Source organism: Phaseolus vulgaris, chromosome 11 (genome assembly GCF_000499845.2).
Source record: "Phaseolus vulgaris cultivar G19833 chromosome 11, P. vulgaris v2.0, whole genome shotgun sequence".
Classification (NCBI taxonomy): Eukaryota; Viridiplantae; Streptophyta; class Magnoliopsida; order Fabales; family Fabaceae; genus Phaseolus; species Phaseolus vulgaris.
The window spans coordinates 614716-636519 of record NC_023749.2 but is presented as its reverse complement, the minus strand read 5'-3'; the positions used below and the strand labels follow the sequence as shown (position 1 = coordinate 636519).

Here is a 21804-nt window from a genome sequence, read left to right as displayed (position 1 = left end):
CAGTTGGAAATGATTATTAATTAAATTATACTTGATAATTGTTTTAGTATGAAATTTAAGATGTGGTTGAAAATTATTATATAATGAATTGTAAAGTTGAAAATGTTATTTGAATGATTTTTTTGGATATTAACAATTGATATTAGTAATTTAAAAGATATATGTTAATACAAAAATTAAATTGAATTATTAATGGTATATAACACAATAGTATACTGCATTATTAATTATTAGTATAAAAATGTATTTACATTAATAAAATAATTTGTTGGTAAAGTTTGTGATAAAGAGAAATTGTTGGTCTTTTTTAAAGTTAAGAATCTTCTAAATATTTATCATTTGTGTAGTCTTTGATTATTTACTTCAATAGTGACATTTAGAAATGAATTTGTCCAACAGAATAATATTTTAGGGGTAGACATGCAATATTAATTTTTGCATAAACCAATTGATAAACTTTTATTCCTATAACTTTTAGAAACCGAGTATTTCTTTTGAAGAAAAAAAATATAGCTTGGGCTGAAAGAGTTGTTAATTGTTATGGGCCCTAAACAGTTCGAAGACTGTTTCTTCCTGCACCTCCATAGGTTCTTCTGCCACCTCATACACAACATGAAAATACCTTTTTAACCTTCTTGTGTCGCCCTCATAAAATAGCTTTCGGATTATGTAATCCATACATGCATTTAAAAGAGACTTCCAGATTATGTAATCCGGAAGCTAAAAAAAACTTCGGGATTACATAATTTGGAAACTAATCATGCATCTGAAAAAAGAGTTATGGATTATGTAATTCGGAAGTTAATTATGAATTTAAAAAAAGACTTCCAGATTACGTAATTCGAAATATTACAGAGGAATATTTTTAGAAATATAAAAATGTATGGAGGTGGGAGAAAAATATATGGAGGTGCAGTAAGAAACAGCCCAGTTCGAATGGAAATTGGGCTTGCAAAATAGATCAAATTCAGGGCTGATTCTCGCTACACCATATATTTTAGACAGGTACCCAACATGTTATTGTGAAATTGCTTTAATACTCTTAATGAAGTAAAAACTAGGTTATATTTAAGTGCACCCACCAGCGAATATCAATTATCTTTCAGATATTAATATTTGGAAGTCTAAAAAACCATTCGAAAATATTCATATTTGAAACTCAAATTGGATATAGGTATCCGAAATTCATATTACATTTTCGGACATGCGCATTCGGAACCTTAAACTGGAAATCAAATTACCTAGTGGAATTTTATATCCGGAGGTACTGACATTGCCTTCCGGATTCATGCATCTGTAAGCCTATATCCAGGCTTTTGGATATTGTCATCCAAGAACAACTCACCTAAAAAAATGGCAAAAACGAAAATGCAATGTGTTTTCTTACCTCAAAACAATGTGCACTACAACTAAGAGTTAAACATTCCCTTCATCACCACACCAACACCAGCTCCTTTGTAGCTAAAATGGACACCAAATTCTTATGCAACCTTTTTCAGAAGGAAGAAGACAAGGTAGAGTTGGATTTAAAAAGTTGTGTTGAATGCATATAAAAAAAATGTTATGGTGCTAGGAAAAATTGCCCAAATTCAATTTCTTTGGGTGATTTCTGATTCGGTGTTTTTCCGTACACCTCTTCATTTTCCAAAAAGACTATTTTACCCTTTTAAAAATGACTTTAAATTACTTTTTTTGGAATATTTATAAAAGATACTTTCCAAAACATATATTTATGAATTATGGTTTTACTATTTCAGAAATTTTTAAAAAAATGTGTTTTGGAAAGGATATTCCATAATTTTTTTTTGCCTTTTGGATTTCTTATTCTAGAAACACACCTTGATTATGAACCCCTATTTTGAAAACACCTTTTACTTACATAATTCTTATTATGAAACCACCTAAAATTATCTTTGACAATTCTGGTACTTCAAAAAATTTGTAAGGGTGCAAAAAGAAAAATATGGGGTGCAAAAGAAACAAATCCTACGGCTAATCCAGTAGCAATAAAACAGAAGCTTTTTTTTACTTTTGCAATAAAAAAATCATTTTAAAAAAAGTCAAAATCATATTTTGAAAATAAATATCTAGAATGTATTTTTATCTATATTTCCATCCTATTTAACAACATTTTCGTAGTTTCACACTGAAATCGGTATTTTAACTTGTATTTCTATTTTATTCAAAGATATTTTTGTAAATTCACATTAAAATAGAGTGTAGTAATATGAAAAAGGAAGTAATTGCCCTTACTTTGCTTTAATTAATTTATTCTCTTTGGCTAATAATGTAATGTTGATATCACCAAAACAACTCTTCTTCCATCTCATTATTATCAAAGATTTATGTATTAAATAAATCTGGTACATTAAATTATATTTTTGAGGGTTGATTTTGGTAGATTTTGCATAAGGGTTGAAGCACTCCTGAAATAGTTTCTATTTATTATTTTTTTATTGTTGATAAAAAAAAAATGTATCAAATCACAAATTAATTCAAAGTACTCGATTTTGAAAAAAAATATTCAAGTATATTCTAATATTTTGTATTTTAATAAGTTATTAGTTTTGTTTATTGATTTTCGATTACTATTTTTTATATCAATTAAATTTTAATCACCCTTAATCTCTATAACCCTAGTTTGGATTAGTATTTTTAAAAAAAATAAAGTAAATAAAATATTTTTTCCTGATTTGGGTGTGCGAAATTTAAGGGAAACGAGAATCAAATTTTAGACTCGATATACAAAAATAATTTTCTTCTCGTGAGACATAAAATACGAGAGAAAAAGTGGTGGTGTTCTTTGTTTTAAATGTTAAAAATAATATTTCTAACAACGTAAACCTAAGTAATATGATGTTAAGATAATATTATAATAAAAAGTTGATATTTTTAGAATAAAATAATTTTTTAATTTTTATAAAGTGGTTTCTTATAAAAAAAATTCACTTTCTTTCTATTTATTCAAATATATAATTGGAAATTTTATTTTATTTTTTACTTTTATTCATCCAAACATTACATCATTTTTACTATATTTATCTTCTATTATGTTATGCTGTTTTTTTCTTCTTTATTTTAAGGATATATATGACATTCATGAGATATTAAAAATGTCTCAATGGTGTCATATTTTCTTCCATCAAAGTATGACTTTTTGTTGATTTATCAATCTATGTGTCACAGCATTTTAATTTTTTTTTTCTTTGGACTTTCTTTCATTCTTTAATTTATAACTTTGTCTTTAAAAAAAAAATCTCCCTCATTTAAAAAAAATAAAAAAATTCGATGTTGTTTTTTTATCTATAATTGATCGTGATTAAGGGGTTATGGTTTTATTATATTGCTCTATTCATTGTTTTTTAATTCTAACTCCCATTTTCTGCTAAATTAAACCTATAAATTTAATGGAACAAGGATGTATATGGTATAATCTTGTCATATATGAAATATGTGAGGTTTATTATAAAAAAAAATGTAGAAAAAAGTAGAAATGTATTACCTTGAAAGAAAAGAAAATAGTTATGGGATAAAATAAAATAAAATAAAATAAACCATATGTTTTTAATTAAAAAAATCTTGTATTTTGATGCCGATGATGTATTATATGGTACATTTATATTTTTATATTATTTTTTATGTATGATTTTTTATTAGATGTAAATTGGGACTAAATGTCTTATTTAGTTTCATTTATCTTAGTAATAATCAGCAATAAATTAATGAAATAGGGTTTCTTAATAACTACATGTATGGTAAAATGTTACCATAAGATAAATGATAGAATAGAAATATAAATAAAGTTTTAACTATAGTTTCTTAAAAATTATAATATTAATATTGATAGTAATAGTGGTGTAGGTGAGAATTTGAGAAATATGTTAAAAATAAATAAAAAAAGTTAAAAAATATTGAATTGGTCCCAATAAAAAGAGAGAAGTCAAGTCGTTTGTCAAAGAACGAGTGCTGCAAATGGATAGTGTGAAACCATTAACCAACAACCCAACAAGAAGAAGTCCTTATTTGACTTCAAAATTCCCAAGTCTCAAATAAATATAAATATATATATAACTTTTTGGGGTTACATCATGTACCCCTTTAATAATTTTAACTTGTGTTAAAATATTTTAATTTTTAAAATTAAGAATGCACTAATTATTATTATTTTTATTTTTATTTTATTTTATTTATAAAAGTTTTCATGTTAGGCATCACTATGCAATTTGACATCTCAGCTAGACTGACACCTCAACTAACAACAATCATCTGCCATCACATGAAAAAAGTATTATTAAAAAAAGAAAAAGAAATAAAATACAAAAATATGGGGGATTAGACCAAAACCCACGTGTTAACAAAAACGATACATAGGTACACTATAACTATTCATAAAGAATTTTAAGAACAAACTAGATGGAAGTCTATTACCAATGAAACGATTCTCTATGAATGAACCCTAAATTAGCCAACTTATCAGCCCATGCATTCCCCTCACGAAAAATATGAGTAACCCTAAACCTGATTGTTCCACAAAAATTAAGACAAGTATTTTATCGATTACGAAATGCACTAATTATTTTCATAATAGCTTTAGGTTTTATATTACATAAATATTTAATTCCTTCCTCATGGTATTCTAATTTGTTTAGATAAGAATATTATTTAAAAGAAACTATATTTGTTAAGTTTTTATAGGAGAGGTTTTAACTAAAAAAATTAAGATGGTTTTTCTTCTTATACGTTTTTTTTTTTTATATATCCATAAGTTTTTCAGCATCTATATAGTTAATATAGTAAGACAAACAAAGTTTACTTAATGAAAAAAAGACAAAGGAAGTTTAGTCATAGGTGCATATTTTATATGTTCACATGCAACACGCCTACGTAATTCAATTAGAATATGAAAAATATAAATTTATTATTCTTAAACCGATTAATATTCTGCCCTAAAACCCGAATAAGAAAATATTAATCATGGTATTCACCAGCACAATGAGAGTTTTCTTGCGAATAAGAACACATAAAAAAAATAAAAAAATCAGTTCAACATTTAACAGTATGCAAAGTGTTTGGTAAAGTATTTTTTAAAAGAGATTAAGAGAAGTCCACGTACATATTCTTCTTTCATATATCCACATAAAGTCATAATTTTAGATACATTAGGTTTGTACTCATTTATATTAAAAAATTAACTTTAAATCTAAGTTAACCTCGTAAAATCGACTTATGAAGTGAGATTTGCACTCATTTAAAAAAAATAAAACATCATACTCTTTAGTCGATGAAAGATCTCTAACACTTATATACTATGAAATATTATAATTTCTAATTGATATAACATCTCCAACACATCATCTTCACGACGAGACTGTTAACTTGTGCATGAAACTATATATCATGTGTGATTCGATTGTGACCTGACAGCAAACGATCTGATCAATCCAATAAACACATTCTAAATTACTTTAATATCATATTACAACGGTTAAAAAAAATAAAATATTTTATTAAAATTTGGAGCCATATGAAAGATAAAATAAATTTTTGAAAAGTTGAAAATTCTTACATTTGATTTTTGAAGTTATCAAAGTAGTATTTTTAATTTAGATAGAAATGTTACAACATCCAATGTTTTGAATAAAAAATATATTTTATTTGTTTGTCATGTCACTAGCACAGTGGTTGTGGTGATATATATACTGAATAAAATATTGGTAGGGGAAGAGCTAAACTCATGCATGAACGTGTCAATAATGTTGATCGCATCAATATTTTATCATATTATTACTGTTGGCATTATTATAAGCAAAAACCACGTGAAGAAAGCAAGTTGAGAAACATTATAAATAATCACGCAACAGAGAAGCAATTCAGTTTCAAAGTAGAAAAAAACATAGAAGTTTTGAAGAAGATGGGTTCATGTTTTGAGTTTTTTCTTTCACTCAAATTTGGCAAAATGGCAAAGAGTCTCGTTTGGTGGACTCATAACAATGAAGCTCTGCCTCCACCATCAAAATCTCGTAAGTCTATTTGCCGTTAAAATCATCGACTAAAAATTAGAATATTTCATAATATATAAATAGTGTAAACTTTATTTTATAAGTTAGTTTTATGAGGGATTGAGTTATGATTAAAATTCATTTTTTAATATGGTATCAGAATTATTTTGATTCTATTGTTGGTTAGGTTTATCAGGTCATCAATTATCGAAAATCTGTGATATAGTATCAGAGTTATTTTGATTCTATTGTTGGTTAGGCTTGTCAGGTCATCAACTATCGAAAATCTGTGATAAAGTATCAGAGTTATTTTGATTCTATTGTTGGTTAGGTTTATCAGGTTATCAACTATCGAAAATTTGTGATATAGTATCAGAGTTATTTTGATTTTATTGTTGGTTAGGCTTATCAGGTCATCAACTATCGAAAATCTGTGATAAAGTATCAGAGTTATTTTGATTCTATTGTTGGTTGTCATCAACTATCGAAAATCTGTTGACATATGAAACTGTTTTGATTTATATTCATGGTTTTTATACTTTATTCACCTAAAGTAAAGCACCCAGAAGGTTGATGTTCATATGAAATGAATTAGAAATTGAAATTTGTTTGGTTTTGTGCAGAAATTACAATTTTAGAACGAGACGATCCTCGAGGATTTAATTACTAGTCGTAACATGCAGCAGCAGAAGATGTAGCAGTAAGACACAGTTACTGTGATGTGTTTTAGAGTTATATGTGATACTTTAGTTTTAGCTTCTATCTTCTTCTTTTTAAGTTTTAGTATCTATTTTGCAGAAGATTTAGCTTAGTTAACTATGAAAGTTGTGTCGTGTTTTCTGTTTTAGATTCTGATGTATAAAAGTTGTAATTAAATTGTTGGATCGTATTTCTTATTTTGTATTTTAGCTTTTGACTTAATTAGATTGTTAGATTTTTGAAGTAATAATTTTGTATCGACTATAAATAAAGATATTTTATAGTATTTTTAACTGGAAATAAATTTAGAGAGTGTAATTTAACGAAGATATAATGTTTGTCAAGAACGAATTTCAAGTCGATTTTCGATGAAAAGTAAAAGTCTGTCTGATAAAAGAATATCAAATGGTTAAACTAGTAAAATATAAAGATGATGATAAATTCTTAATAACATAAGAGTAAGATTTAGTTTTTAAGTCATACCTATAATTGATAAGTTTTAATTAAATAAATAATTATAATGAGATATAAATAAATTTATATAAAAAAGTTAGTAACGTATAATCAATGGTCTAATTTATTTAATTTAAATATAATATTAAATAAATAATTATTATCTGAATATGTCTAGTTATAATTGTGGGTGTCATAGTATATTATTAAACGCAAACCTTATTTTATGTATTATGAATCGTTTATAAGAGTAAAATTACTTATATTATACCAATACTTGTGAATAATGGCTAGCTAAAAGATGCTTTGTTCAATAATTAAACTGAAACCCTCAATTGAAAAATATTTTATAAATAAATAATAAAATATAATTATTTATATGATTGAGTTAAGTTTAAATTTTATTCATTAATAATAAAGCTAACTATATTTTCTTAATAATAAAGTTAACTATATTATGCTTTTTTTTATATTTTTAGTATTTCAGTTAATTCAAACTAGGGAGACAATACTTGTGAAATGGGTAGCTAAAAGATGCTTCATTCAATAATTAAACTGAAACCCTCAATTGAAAAATGTTTTATGAATAAATAATAAAATAGAACCAACCACATGGGATAATTTTATATGCAACTAACACAGTATAGATACTTTAAATTTTGTGTTGAATAATTTTTATATTGAAATAAAAAAATTTACCCTAAAGTTGTTGATTGAAGACTACAAGAAAAGAGAATTCAAAGTTACAAGAGATAAATGAATATAAAAATGTACTTTTACTTTGTGTTTTAACTTTTTGTTATCCTAAAAAAAAGTTATTGTGTGAGATGTTCAATCACACTTCATTCAATATTCTTGACAGAAATTGGAATGATATGAAAGTCTTAATGAGATAAAAATAACTCAGAGGAATCACATATAAATAAATAAAAACCTTATCTCTTATATAAATTTATTGATATTGAATCTTTCCATAGAAAATAAAAAATAATATATATATATATGCTTTCTTTAAAAAAATATTTAGAGCTAAATAATTTGTTTATAAATTATACATATTATAATTATTCGATCATTTATGTAATTACAATATAGTTGTATACCGGTATGGGCGAGACCGACACGTGGATTCCCTGACCGATACCCACTTGGCTGACCGAGACCATGGGGAACCTGGCCGAGACCTGGTAGATTCGGCCGAGACGACCGAGAGCTAAGAGACTTGGCCGAGACCATAGAAGCTTGGCCGAGACAAGTGCAATCATTATGGTCGGCCTGGCCGGCCGACCCATACCACCGTTAATGCTCAAACCAAGGTCAGTAAAGTTAATCTGTCATTAAGAATTAGGTAATACAACCCTAAGCAGTCTAAGCAGAATCCACTCCAATAAACAGGACCCAACAAGGTAGGCTCATTAGAATAATATAAATAGCACACATCCCAAGAAAAATGTACGTAATTTATTACTGTTCACCTACCAGAATATCATCAGCCGCTTACTGACTTGAGTGTCGGAGTGCCTTCGCAGGTACCCACCATCCGGTATTCAAGGAGAAGGACGAGGAGAACACTAGTTCACCACCCAACAACCTGACCGACCGAGGGAAGGAGAAGAAAACTTTAATAGTTCTCTAGGTCCCATCTCTCCGTAGTAGGAACAATTTGTAATTTTTTTTTATCATATAGTTTAATTATTGAAAATTTATTGAAAAATGGTATTGGTATTAAATTTATAATTAAAATAAAAGATTATAGATATTAAGTAGGCCGGTTATATAAAGTATTATATAAGATGATGACAGTTTAAGACATTTCAAAGAAAGAAAAAATATATTGTGGGTATTTAATTGAAAGAACTACAAAAAAGAGAAGAAAAAGATGAATTAGCTTAAAAAAATTAGTCCACTAAAATGTGACGTAATTATATTTGACTTGACTGGTTCCAAAATGAGGCAAAAAAATAAATTTTTAAGAAATTTAAAAATTAAAATTATTATAAATATCTTTTTATCCTATAGAATTTGTATATCGGTATTAACTTTAGATATAATAAAATATTATAAAATAGAAAAATCTTATAAATGTTTTGAATCTTCAATCCTTTCTATGAACCCCTAATCCTTTGCATGAAGCCAACATTTAAAGTTACATCGATATATTTTTTCATAGTTCTAAAAAATTAAGTCAAAATATCAACAATATATATCAATATTTATTATTATTAATAAGTTTACATTTAGAATAAAAATATAAATATTTAAATTCAATTTCAATTTTTTAAATAGCCAAAATAATACCAGCCTAAAAAAATCATGGTCTTGTTTTGATTAATATGTAACTCAACCATTAAGAAAAAAAAATGGAAATGAAAAATTAACTTAACAAAATTTATACACACTAAACATGCATTTTTCTATATCTGAGTTAAATTAACAAAATTACGCACTCATGACAAATATACATATTAGATTTTTTTTTCATTTAAAAAGGTTCTTAAAAAAAGAAAAAACATATTTTTTTTAATTAGTTGGTCAAAATAGGTTAGGTATTAATTATGAATGGTTATAAAAGCAACAAGAGAGTGTAAAAAAATATAAATATGTAATAATGTTGAGTGAAAAAAGAGAGTGATTGATTCATTAGTGTTATAATTATGGTATGATTAACACTACAAAATCTTTATATAACTTATAATTAGGGTTTAATAATATGCAATTTTAAAAACTGAAGTATATTAAACTAAAAAACAATGTGTTTTTTTCTTTATTATTTAAATTTAACATGTGAGTCAATTTAAAAGTATAATAAAGCATGTTTTATAACATAAAAAATTCAAACATTTTGAATTAATATTAGGGTGTTTCTTGCATTAATGTAAATTTACAAAATTAATTTGGGTGTTTTAAAAATCACAAAGCCACCATAACCTGTTTTCTTTAATCATTTAGAAATACTTTTTCCAGAATATATTTTATAGATTCTGGATTTATTATAGCAGTAGTAAAAAAATGTGTTCTAAAAAAAGATATTTTAAAATAATTTTTTATTTTTCAGATTTTTTATTCCATTTTTTTATTTTACTTATGAAGCACTTTTTATTCTAGAATTAACAATCAACCAAAACTGTGAAAGATAATTTAAATATTTTTTAAAAAATTAGGGGTGCATGAATGAAAAATGTAGGGTGTAAGAAGAAACACCCATTGCTTAAGAAAGTTTTCAGTGTACCCATTTCTGCAGAATATGTTTATGTAATATGGTGTTGAAAAAATTAAAAAATGTTGAGAAAAAATGCATAAAAATGTTGGTGACGGTTCGGGATTGTTATTGGAAGGTTTGTTGGCTGAGACATTAGGGGTAGCGAGATCGTGGAAGACGTTCAAGTAAAGGTAACATTTTGTGTTGATGTAAAGATTGATGTTGTGTTGTGGTTTTTTTGTGGGTGAAATTCGTTGGTGGATTTGCATGGTGGGTGTGTGTTTCGTTGGGGGTGGCAGTTGTGGGTTGGATTAGGGTTTGGTAGATTTAGGGTTCTGTTTTGTTGGATTAGAGATAATGTGTTTTTTCTCGATATGTTGTATCAGACCTGTTGAGGGTGAACTGTCTTTCGTGCACATTCTGCAGTTGTTTTTAATTAAACCTGGTAGCAGAGGAAAAATTGTTGTTTTTCTCCCAGTTTCATTTATGGAGTGTATGTTTTCTTGTATTATATTGCATATCCTGTAATCTTTGAGACTTTTGTCCCATATTTGAAAACAGTCACTTAGCCTCTGATGATGATGAATTTTTTTACTTTCGTTCTTCTGAATTTCCTATGTGGAAAAAATATGGAGACCTGAACTGAGATGTAGGGTGTAAGAAGAAACACCCATCGCTTAACAAAGTTTTCAGTGTACCCATTCCTGCAGAATATGATTATGTAATATGGTGTTGAAAAAATTAAAAAATGTTGAGAAAATACATAATTTTTCATACATAAGATTTTTGTGTTATATTTTTAATTAAACATATAACTGCACTTAATTTTGAATTAAACTTAAGATAATTCATTGTTGAAGACGTAGTGGTAGTGGTAGTGGTTAATTCAGTTGAGTTGAGTCTTAGTTGTTGATTTGAAGGAAGTGTGAAAAAGGGGAAAGCGAAGTTGTTGGAGGACATTGAATTGCGTTGGCGATGGGCGTGTCTTTGAACGAATCGATACAATTATGCATGTTTGATTTGAGAAGAGGCCAAAATGAGGGCCAAGAGCTTGATAAGATCCTCTTCTTCTTCCCCGCGGACTTGCCCTTCTCCAAGCAACTCTCCGTCATTGGCCTCAGCGAAGGACTCATCACCTTCACAAGGTTTGGTTATCTATCTATCACTCAATCTATTTCCTTCTCAAACTATTCAAGACATTAGTTAATTGATGATTTGTTGATTCGTTCGTTTCTCCGCTCAATTTGCAGAATCTTCTCTCCTGAGGCTGCTTGTGAGGTCATCGAAGCTGAGCGCCATTCTCATGTTTTCCACGAGGCCGAACCTGATATCTGGATGGTCATGGTCCGTTTATTTATTTTTTTCCATTTTTTCTCTTTTCTTTTCATTCACATTGGTTGGAATTCGAGTATATGTTTGTGTGTATGTATGAGTGTGTGTATGTGTGAGTGTGTGTATCTGTGTATGTGTGTATGTATTCTGTTCATTCACTTGAGTAGAAGACTCTAATTCAGTAGCCCAGCCCAAGCCTTAGCCTCAAAGGGGAGACTAATTATTTATACTGTGAGATAGTTGATATGGTACTTAATAGAACACAAGATACTAAGAACTAAAGAGATCAAAGAATCTCAAATTGAAGGAAGCTCTGTAATAGAAAGAACCTTGAGACTTTCTTGATAAAAACACAGAGAAGGAGAATTACAAATGTCTATCAAAAGTGAGAAGTGCCTTACTTCATGCCCAGGCAAACTATTTATATAGAGTCGGTTAACTAGTAGTTAGCTGTCATCAGCTAACTAATTTGGTTGCAACTTACAAGTACTTAACTAACTACTAAACGTAGCTACTCTAACAATAGATTTATCAGCATTAGTGAGTAAAAGCATGCAATCCGATGCATTGCCCAAATGAATAAATATATGTTAATAATTTTATACACCAAGAAATAGATTTTTGTTTTTGTTTTTCTACAATATTCAAGAGATAATAGTTTTGAAACTTTGTGGGACATCTTTTGTTATTAATGATAAGGTCGCAACAGAGCTCACATCTAAGTCTCTTCAAATCAATCACTGATTTGAGGTTTATTCTGTGCTTACATCTGTTGCTGCACTGTACATATGAAATACTAATTGCTTCTTACGCTACAGCGCCTATGAAGCTAGCTACAGAAACTTGTCATCATTAGACCAAAACTCAATCCCAAATGAGCCATTTTGTCAATACAAATAGTGGGATATTGCTCCAATCTGATGTAGTTCTTCATTATCTGAACAAGTTTCACAATGTCAGAGATGTAATTCTTTGTATACCTTTTGAGTTTAACTGTCGTATTAATGTAAATTTTTCACACTGTCAACCATTTATAATTCACCTTTGGAATGACTTTTATGGTCATTAATATAAAAAATTGACAAATTTATCATATATGGTGTGATTGAATGAAAGTATAGAAAACCTTTCCCTTGTCAATGCATTTCTATTAAATTTATACTTTTTAGGATTATTTCTTTCATTACATTTTTGTTTCCTCGGTTAAATTTTTAATTGGAGGGAATTCAATATTTGAGGACTAGGTTACTGAAGTGCAGATGTTGTCATTTACATCAACGTTGCTTCACCTATGTGCAATTTACAGTGATATGAGGTTGTTACCTTGTAGTTGGTGGAGAAAAGCAATGACTCAGAGCCTATCTGGAGAGATGATGCATTAAGAAAAGTTCTCAAGGAAATTCCCTCACTTTTTGTTATGTTTCATGGATCTGTTAGAGCAATGCTGGAGAAAGAACCCGGTGGAGGACTAGCAAGACGACATTTATATTCCTTTATCATGGATTATTTGAGGGGTAAGTCATCACACAATTGCTTGCCTATGAAATTGACAAGTCATTATATTTTCCTTAGAGTTATGATTCAAAATATTTCATTGTAAGTCATAATTGTCAGCATGTAAAAAGCCGTCTCCGTGGGATAATTGCTGCTGTGGTAATGGTGAAGTTGCTGTATCAAATGTTTTCCTTTGGCTCTGTGCTACCTGACTGATGCTGAAGTAGCTGTCTCTCAAACCATAATTGTGAATTTTCTCTTTGAGCCAGATTTTCTTGCGGGGAGAAAGCTTCTTTTACCATCCTTCCGTGATTGCCTTAAGGAACGTGGAACTGTGCAGATGCTGACAATTGGTCGGGAGGCTGCAATTGAGGTTCAGGTTAGATATGTTAAAGTTGTGGTTTGAAAAACTACAGAAATTCTCTAAAACTGGGGACAGTAGAGCTTCAGAGCTTTTAAGTTGCATGGTTTTGATAGTTTATTTCACGTGTTCCTATTGCCTTGGCCTTAGGTGTGCGGGTGATTTGTATATCAAATATTGTAATTTTCCTCTCTGTTTCTCTGTTTCACCTTTTCTCATCTTATTTTCCTGGTTACTTGTAGAGTCTGTTTGCATACATATATATATATATATGTATATATTGTGATGCTTTTTATTTTGTTATTATGCTTTGGGAATGACACACATTTGGGTTTAGTATTACAAACTTCTTCGGAATTTGGATTTTCAGTTGGAAGAGGGAAAAATATGGTGTTTTAATTTTATACTATACTCAACTATATATGGGAGAGTCTGAGTTGGTGTCTTTTTGTCTGATTTAACTTGGCAATGCTGTTTCTGGATCACAGCAATTCTTAAAATAACAGGATTATGAGTTGTACAAAGAACAAAATTGTTAGTGCATAAGTTGTGATTATACAAATTCTTTTTATTCCACTGACCCTTTTATCTTTTCGTCAACTTTCTAATTAGGATGCAAAATCATAACCAGTCTTGTTAATAAATAGTAACAATTTTAAGTGTAAATATGAAACGAAAAAAGATGAATTTACTTACTTTACTGCATCTGTTATCATTTGTGATTCATATATATGTACTTTAGTTCACCAGTTGTAAGTGTTAGCATATTTATAATGTTCTCAGATTAGATTAAGTTTCTAAAGTTAGACAAAAAAAAAGGCGATGCTTGATGCCATCGCTTATTATAATATATTTAAAAAAATTATAAGTTAATGTTGATTATTATATTATACTAAATACCTATTAGTGCCCAATTTATCTAAATTTTTATGTACATGATCGTCAAAATAATATTATGTGATCAAAACAATTAGATTGGTTGAGTTCATGTTAAACAATTACCCATGCATGAATGATTGGTCTATTAAGATGAAACATACTTGCATATTTATATTTGATGTATATGTTTGTGGTAGATAAGTGTTTTTAACTTTTCAAGAGTTATGAATGTTGTACGTTGTCATTTCACCCTCAGGATCTGGTGGCCACTTAAGCTATTGACTATTTGCAGCTAGTTTTGATGAAAAGGGAAGTTTTGAATGTTTGTTGATGTTTTTCTATCTTGTTTTTGCAGTCCCTTGTCAGGGTGCTTGAATCTTCTGCTGGGAACACTCTCTGCCACTCTTTGATTTTATTTCAAGACCTGCTAGTGTCCACAACTCTATCTCCTGTATGGTTTATAAGTACAACTTTTTGACTAAACTTAATTGGGCAGAATGATTGGTCATTCATTAAGTTACTTAATTATCCTTGACTATGTTATCAGGATGACACTGTAAATTTATTCACATATGCGGTGCTAAGGTTGACTCCTCATGCTCTATCTTCTGGATCAAGTTCCTGGTCCTACTTAAGGAAAGGAAGTACTGCATCCAATGTTGCCACTGAGTTTAACATGGCCCATCCAAATTCTATGTCTGATAGTTTTTATGGCACATCTGATATATCCTCTGGTGAAGATAACCACTATCATGTTGTGAGGCCCCTACAGGGTGACAAATGGTCTAAAGGAAAAGATGGTTATCTTGTCACTGATTTATGGGGTGCAGAAATTGGTACGTGGGTGTTTGCCACTCCCACAGTTTGGCTTCAACAGACAGGAGAGAAAATGTATCTGTGTGTTTACCAGCATAGAAGCCTTACTTTGATGCTTATGATTCCTGTATCAGCTGTACCTAATGGGGAGCAAGGTGTGTCGGAAGTGAGGCAACAAATTATTGAAAATGTTAGTCTTCTAATATGGTTAATTTTTTGTTTCCTATTATTCTGTTAAGCTTTTTGCACGTAATATCAACTGAAACTCAACATTCTAGAGTATATAAGGGTGGTAAGTTGGTAACATACCTCTTCTGAAAAGAAATTGTATGTACTTGTTTTTATTGTACTAATCATTAATTGAACTCCAAAATATCTGGTGCCTTACTCAAGTAATATGGCGTTGAGACATGTATTATCATGTGCTCGTCAAGCAGAGTACTTATATGGCTATTTTAAAACAATCACTTGTATTTAATATTTTTGAATGCTCTTTTTTCATCTGTTGCTAAATACTCATCACTGAACAGGACTCTACTTTGACCTACTTGATGATCTGAAAATCTCTGTTTGACAATGCACTGTGCAGCTTCAGTTGGAAAGCACATGAAATTGAACTGAGATGTTTAACAAATGTATCGTTTTCTGCAATCATAATCTTTTTTCCTTTTTGGCTGAATACATCAGGCATCACTTAAGATATTGAAAGTCGAAGAGAAGCTATCCAAAGGATGGGGTGGTGAGAATGCATATCACGTTGGTGGGTACCGCTACTTACTAGTAGATGGTGATAGAAATATATCCAGGGCTTCTCCAGCAACAAAAGTAACAACTTTAACAAAGGTGTGTATTGGCATGTGATGTTGTTCTGATTCCTTTTCTAATTTTTTTTTATATAAAAGCTTTCATGTTAGACATGATATCACTATACAACTTGACATCTCAGCTATTTCTATTTTTTCTAATCAATGTGATATTAATTTTATAAACTGAGAGATAAACTTGTTATCCATGCCTCTGAGGACACTTTATTGTGTTCGTCACTATAGTGGTCATGTCTGTCACCAGAGCTCTCATTGCCTGTGTGCTAATTGACTTGCAAAAATTTGAAACTTGAGTTCGTTGTTGTGGCTGGTGCAGGAGTCCTTGCTTGCTATGAATAAGCTTAGGCAAGAGGTGGAGTTGGAAAAGAGTAGAGCGAAACTGGATGGGTGTAATTTTGAAAAAGATTTAGAGATGTGCATTAGAACAAAAAATAATGCATGGGTTATTTCTCGAGTCACAAGAGGGAAGGAGCTTCATATGGTTCTAGAGAAAGCTAATGAAACCCTTCTATATGCCTCAGATGCAATTCAGAAGTTTAGCGACAGGTATGGTCAAATTGCTATCCTCATTGAGAAAACATTTTTTTGTTGCATTCTATGTTTGCATTTTCGCTTTTATTTACAAAAATGGGACTGTTTTCAAAGTTTCATTTAGTTAAAGGTGAAAATAACTTTTTATAAAAAAATCTTTTCATATTCAAACTTTTTATTCGTGTGATGACAAATGATTATTGTTACTTGAGGTGTTAGCATAATTGAGATATCAAGTCTAATAATGATGTCTAACATAAAAGTTTTATAAAAGGAAAAAACCTAGAAAAAGGAAAAAATTTCTCAAACTAAACTTCTCTTAAAAAGGAAGTGTGACCCCAACAGAATTTTGGAAAATCTTTATAAAACAAGCAATTTTTTTGTTTTAAATGAAAAAAATGTTCTATTGAGGGGAGTTTTTAAGAAAGCTAGTTAGAAGATTTTTGTGTATGCTTGTTCCTTTTTTATTTCAGAATCCAAAACTTCACTACCGAAAAACCTTTAGCTTAGAAGTAACTCCTAAGCTTAAAATCATCATATAATTCCAAATTTAATTTAAACTTTAGAGTTTAAGCTCTAATATGAATATACTAGCATGAAATCTTTTAAATTTTCATTTTTTTTTATTACCTGGATGAAAAATATTTTTCACTGGTATTATTTTTCACTTTCTGTTAGATATTCATCTTCAGATTATGAAAAGTTTGATAATACCAACAAAATCCTACTAAACCAAACCTGCATATCTGAGCATCCAAAACTGTCTGAAAACACTAATTGTAATTTTTGTTTCTTGGTTGAGCATGGCAGGTATTGCGATGGAGCATTTTCACTGGACTAAAGAAAACCAAGCATGTTCATCCCAGAAATAGCATGTTAGGTCTTGCAACTTGTTTTCCCCAATAAGGTCCAAAAGTTTTCCAGTGTTGAATTTTCTCACCAGTAAATTCAAGAAAGGAAGAAAGAATGCTGCTGTGCTGTGTGTTTATCTATGTATATATATCAGTGTAATTCGTTTATTTTTCCTAATCAGAAATTTGATCAATTCCCAGAGAAACTGTTTTCCGTAAATGTTCTAAAAGTTTTATTTATTTATTACCAATCTTTTGGATATCTAATACAGAACACCAAATTCTTAAAATACAGGTATAGTATTCTGGCTGAGATGTTTTTTATGAAAATGATAGTTTGATAGTTATAGTTTTTAGAGTTGTATACCATTCTTAGATATATTTAGAAATAAATATATATTATAAGAGTAAATTTATAATTAAATGATATATGTAGAAATAAATATATATTATAAAAAGTAAATTTATAATTAAATGATATGAAAAAATATTAAAATAATAGTATTGAAAATTGTAATGTAATTATATAAAAAGATTGGGGTTTCTTATGTTGGTATAAAAATAATTTGACATGTTTCTTATAAAACCCCTTTTTACTACAGATCGAAATTGATTGGAACTACCAATTTCGGTTGAGTCCTCATATTGTTGCATTATTATTATTATCTTATATATATATATATGTATATATATATGTATGTGTATAATATAATTATTTAAAAAAAGGTAGAGACATCAGAATTGGATTTGCAATATTCGGTAAAAAAAATAACCTATGATTTTTTTTATTAACATTAAATTGGTAAATTTAAAAAAAAATCATAATAAAGGTTAGAAAATAAGTTGGTGCAATAGTGAGTTGATATAAAAAAAATTATAATACAAAGAATTTCTGACTTAAATTGAATTAATTTATTTTTAATCTTGTCCACTTAACTCGCAATTTAAATAATCTCAAGTCCACCTTACAAATAAACATAAGGACTAATCTCCTTTTTAAAATACTAATTATATTTTAAAAAAGTTAAAGTAATAATATTTTATTAAAACATATATATGTATTATATTTTTTTTATATCAAATAACTATATTTAAAAATTAAAATTAACTTTATTAATATAATTTAAAATTCCAAATGTACATATTCTATTTTTAAACTTTTTTACATTACAATTTTTATGTATTTATTTTTAGAGTGGACTAAAATGACTTTTTTGGTTTCCTACTTTGAAAAGAAAATAAATATGTTAAATGTGAGGAATAAAGAGAGACTTAAAAAAAAAAGGAAGAAACTAGTAATTGAATACTATTCTAGCATGAATATGTGATCTACAATGAAGTGATGATAGAGTTTTAGGAGAAACTAGAATGGAATTTTTTTGGAAAGAGTTCTTGGAAGAATTATGCGCATCAAAACCTCAAAGTAAATCATGTGTTTAATTATTTTCTATCACTCAAAATAACCATCTTTAGTCTAATCCCATTTTCTAACAATGCTTCAATGGAGAGAGGACCATAATTACTATTATAATTAAAGAACTTGATAGTTTGACAATTTCAGTTTAGAAATAAATATATATAATAAAAGATAATTTTATAATTAAATGATATGAAAAAATATTAAAATAATAGTATTGAGAGTTGTAATGTGATTGTACACAAATTATGGATTGTTAATGTATCTTTTACCCTCACTAAAGTTAGTAGGACTAACAATTTTTTATTTTCAATTGCTTAATGTAAGTGAAGAATATCCATGATACTTATAGTTATAGTTTGTTGGAGGTGACATAATTCTCATTCTCTTCTCCTTTAATGGTTTAACTTTTTTTTCTTTTATTCTTGTTTACTATCGTGTTGATCCTTCCATTACTTCCATCAAAAGAATTTAATGATGGCTTGAAGTTGTTAGATTATTCCCAATCTTATGTGGTTCATATCAAGTGATATTATGAACTATAATGGATAGAAGATGTTTCATCATGTAGGTTCTTCCATTGAAAAAGTATTTTACACATGTTATTTTATGCTAGACTAAGCATATATTTTGAAAAATTTCATATTCACCGAATATCATATTGATTTAAGATATTTTACATAAAAAAACATATGTATATAGTAAAATTTGCAAAATCTTCATCCACCTTTTTATCTTAAGTCAAATTGAATGTAACAAATATGTGTTTTACTTCTTAATTCCATAAGATGATCCTTTATGGACTTCTTACTGTGTTATTCATAGATCTTATACATACCAACATAACATATAAGTAAGAAAGAAAGAGTGTTAATACGTTGAGAACTATACACCAAATTATAACTGGAAAGAGAAATAACTTTTTTCCTAAAATAAAATAATTTTTAAATTGTATTGGTCAAATACAATTTGTAGTGGTGAGAATAACATTTTCAATTTGTGTAGTTGTAAGAATAACATTTTCCTATACCAAAAACCCTTTTAAGAGATAAGCATAAGAACTATGAACAGAAATAAAACAATTATTACTATGAACAGAAACAAAGCAATTAGAATCAAGAAAAAACTATCTCAACACTTTGAGGGTCTACTACTAGCTAGAACATAAGTATAACCTTATGTTCAATCCTTACTTTGCAAACTGGATCCTTTTCAAACATCTTTAATCATTGAAAGACAAAAATTAAAAGAATATTTAGAAGGGTTGAAAGTGAAAGGTTGGTTAGTTAAAGTTCTCAAAGGTATATTGATTATAGACCAAAAGTAGTGACATAAACAATACTTTACTGCAACTAAAAAATGACATAGAAGTTACTTATATGTAATCATTGACTGATTGAACTAATATACAATAAGTTGTTTCCTTATCATCCAAGCCTAACAGTAGTGGTTCGATGTGAGAGAACATCTTTTTAAATTGTACTAAGATCTGGTCTCAATAACATGACACACTACTTAAAATAAGAAGAATCTTAAGAGAACATTCTTAAGTAAAACTCACTAGCAATTATTATTTCATAAACTGGTGCAAGTTTTAGGCAGAAAGGGTTGTTGTGGTGCAAGTTTTAGATGTAGACTTGTGCAAGTTGTGAAAGTCTCTTGCAGGTTTATCTTTTTATAATCACATTTCTCGTCTTTTATAATCGGAAATTACAATGACAACCTTATCCAGTATACAACTCTCTTTCTTTACCTAAAATTTCAACTTTTATATGAAATGACAAAAATACCAATTTTTAACATCATAAATGAAGAGTTGTATAGTGGAACTTTTATATGAAATGACAAAAATATCCATTTTTAACATCATAAATGAAGAGTTGTATAGTGGAGCAAGTTGTTTCGTATATCATTGCTATTTAGAATCTATTGTCCCACCCCACTTCACCTCTATCATGAAGGGTGCTTGGAAGATAAGCATAAGCATAGCAACTTCTTAGGTATATATCCATTATATAATCATGTCACAGTTTGATACAAACCATATGAATTTGAAGAGAAAAGAGACTAGAGTCCCAACCTCAAATCGAGAGTGAGAGGAGGAGAGTTCAAGTCTATGGAGGACTTGGGTGAGTGAAGAAGAAGAAGGTTATCACCTTTCTGATTCTCCCAATGGCACCTCTTGTGCCCACCAAGTGCTTGCCCTGTGGAGAACACCCTCATGCATATGCTGCACTTGTGTCCATCACCACCACTCATGTTCACATTCTCCTCTTCACACTTCCCACTACTCCCTATGCCTAACCCTAAGCCTATCCCTGCATTACCAGTGTTTGCAAAACACCCCTTCACGTTCTTGTGACTCGCACGGTGCCCTCCAAGAGCCTGGTGCGATCCGAACACCCTGTTGCAACTCGAGCACTCGAACTGCCACTGATGAAACTCTTCCTCTTTCTCTTTCCCTTTCTCTTTGTTGGAATTTGCAAGCAGAAGCAAACATGCAGCGACCTCGTGGTCTTCCTGGGTCATTATCATGGTGTGTTGCTGCTGTTGTTGTGGATGCTGATGATGATGCTGCTGCTGATGTCTTCTTGCATTGGGGGGAGGGTTGATCCCTCTCCAGTGACGCTCTGGGTGGCACCGCATGTGGCCGAAGAGGGCCTTCCAAGACCAGAACTTCTTGCCGCACTCCGTACAGGGACGTGGCTCGGAGGGTCTCTTCCCGTTCCACCCCTCCTCTTCCATTGACAGTGTTCAAGTTTCTTATGTGCTTCTTCACCGCCGCAGTGAGAATTGAAGGAAATGCAAAACCTTTTCCAATGGAGTCTCCTTGCCTTATGTATCTATCTACACATGCAGACGGTTACTGTAACTTCCATGTAGCAGTTTCTCATGTTTATCAAAACCTTATTTTGAAAGGTTTGTTTCTTTCACACCGCTTGCCAAATA

At 29.4% G+C, this 21804-nt stretch overlaps 2 protein-coding genes, 1 long non-coding RNA gene and 1 other non-coding gene across 11 annotated transcripts; 3 read left to right on the top strand and 1 right to left on the bottom strand.

Annotated features, from left to right (window-relative positions):
- Window positions 1-5871: 5871 nt before the first annotated feature.
- LOC137829782 (uncharacterized) lies at window positions 5872-6888 on the top strand. The gene is made up of 2 exons (XR_011084084.1): window positions 5872-6020; window positions 6623-6888. It is a non-coding gene; the product is annotated as an uncharacterized lncRNA (long non-coding RNA).
- Window positions 6889-10386: 3498 nt separating this feature from the next.
- Window positions 10387-17751, top strand: LOC137818753 (vacuolar fusion protein CCZ1 homolog B-like). Of its 8 annotated transcripts, none has more exons than XM_068622370.1 (11): window positions 10387-10541; window positions 11271-11495; window positions 11601-11694; window positions 13013-13196; window positions 13297-13335; window positions 13446-13555; window positions 14772-14867; window positions 14964-15422; window positions 15920-16075; window positions 16373-16602; window positions 17398-17751. In XM_068622370.1, the coding sequence occupies exons 2-11, from the start codon at window positions 11326-11328 to the stop codon at window positions 17426-17428; spliced, it is 1569 nt and encodes a 522-aa protein (XP_068478471.1). In that variant the 5' UTR covers window positions 10387-10541; window positions 11271-11325; the 3' UTR covers window positions 17429-17751. The 8 variants fall into 8 exon arrangements, with proteins under 8 accessions (XP_068478471.1, XP_068478453.1, XP_068478492.1 ...); XM_068622352.1 differs by having other exon boundaries at window positions 13297-13341; XM_068622378.1 differs by having other exon boundaries at window positions 10403-10541; window positions 11275-11495.
- Window positions 10919-11001, top strand: LOC137811667 (small nucleolar RNA Z159/U59). Its single transcript, XR_011081113.1, has one exon. It is a non-coding gene; the product is annotated as a small nucleolar RNA Z159/U59 (small nucleolar RNA).
- A 3131-nt stretch (window positions 17752-20882) lies between the features above and the next one.
- LOC137821547 (zinc finger protein ZAT3-like) lies at window positions 20883-21600 on the bottom strand. Its single transcript, XM_068626195.1, has one exon. It carries the CDS (start codon window positions 21598-21600, stop codon window positions 20923-20925), a length of 678 nt encoding a protein of 225 aa, XP_068482296.1. The 3' UTR covers window positions 20883-20922.
- Window positions 21601-21804: the final 204 nt, after the last annotated feature.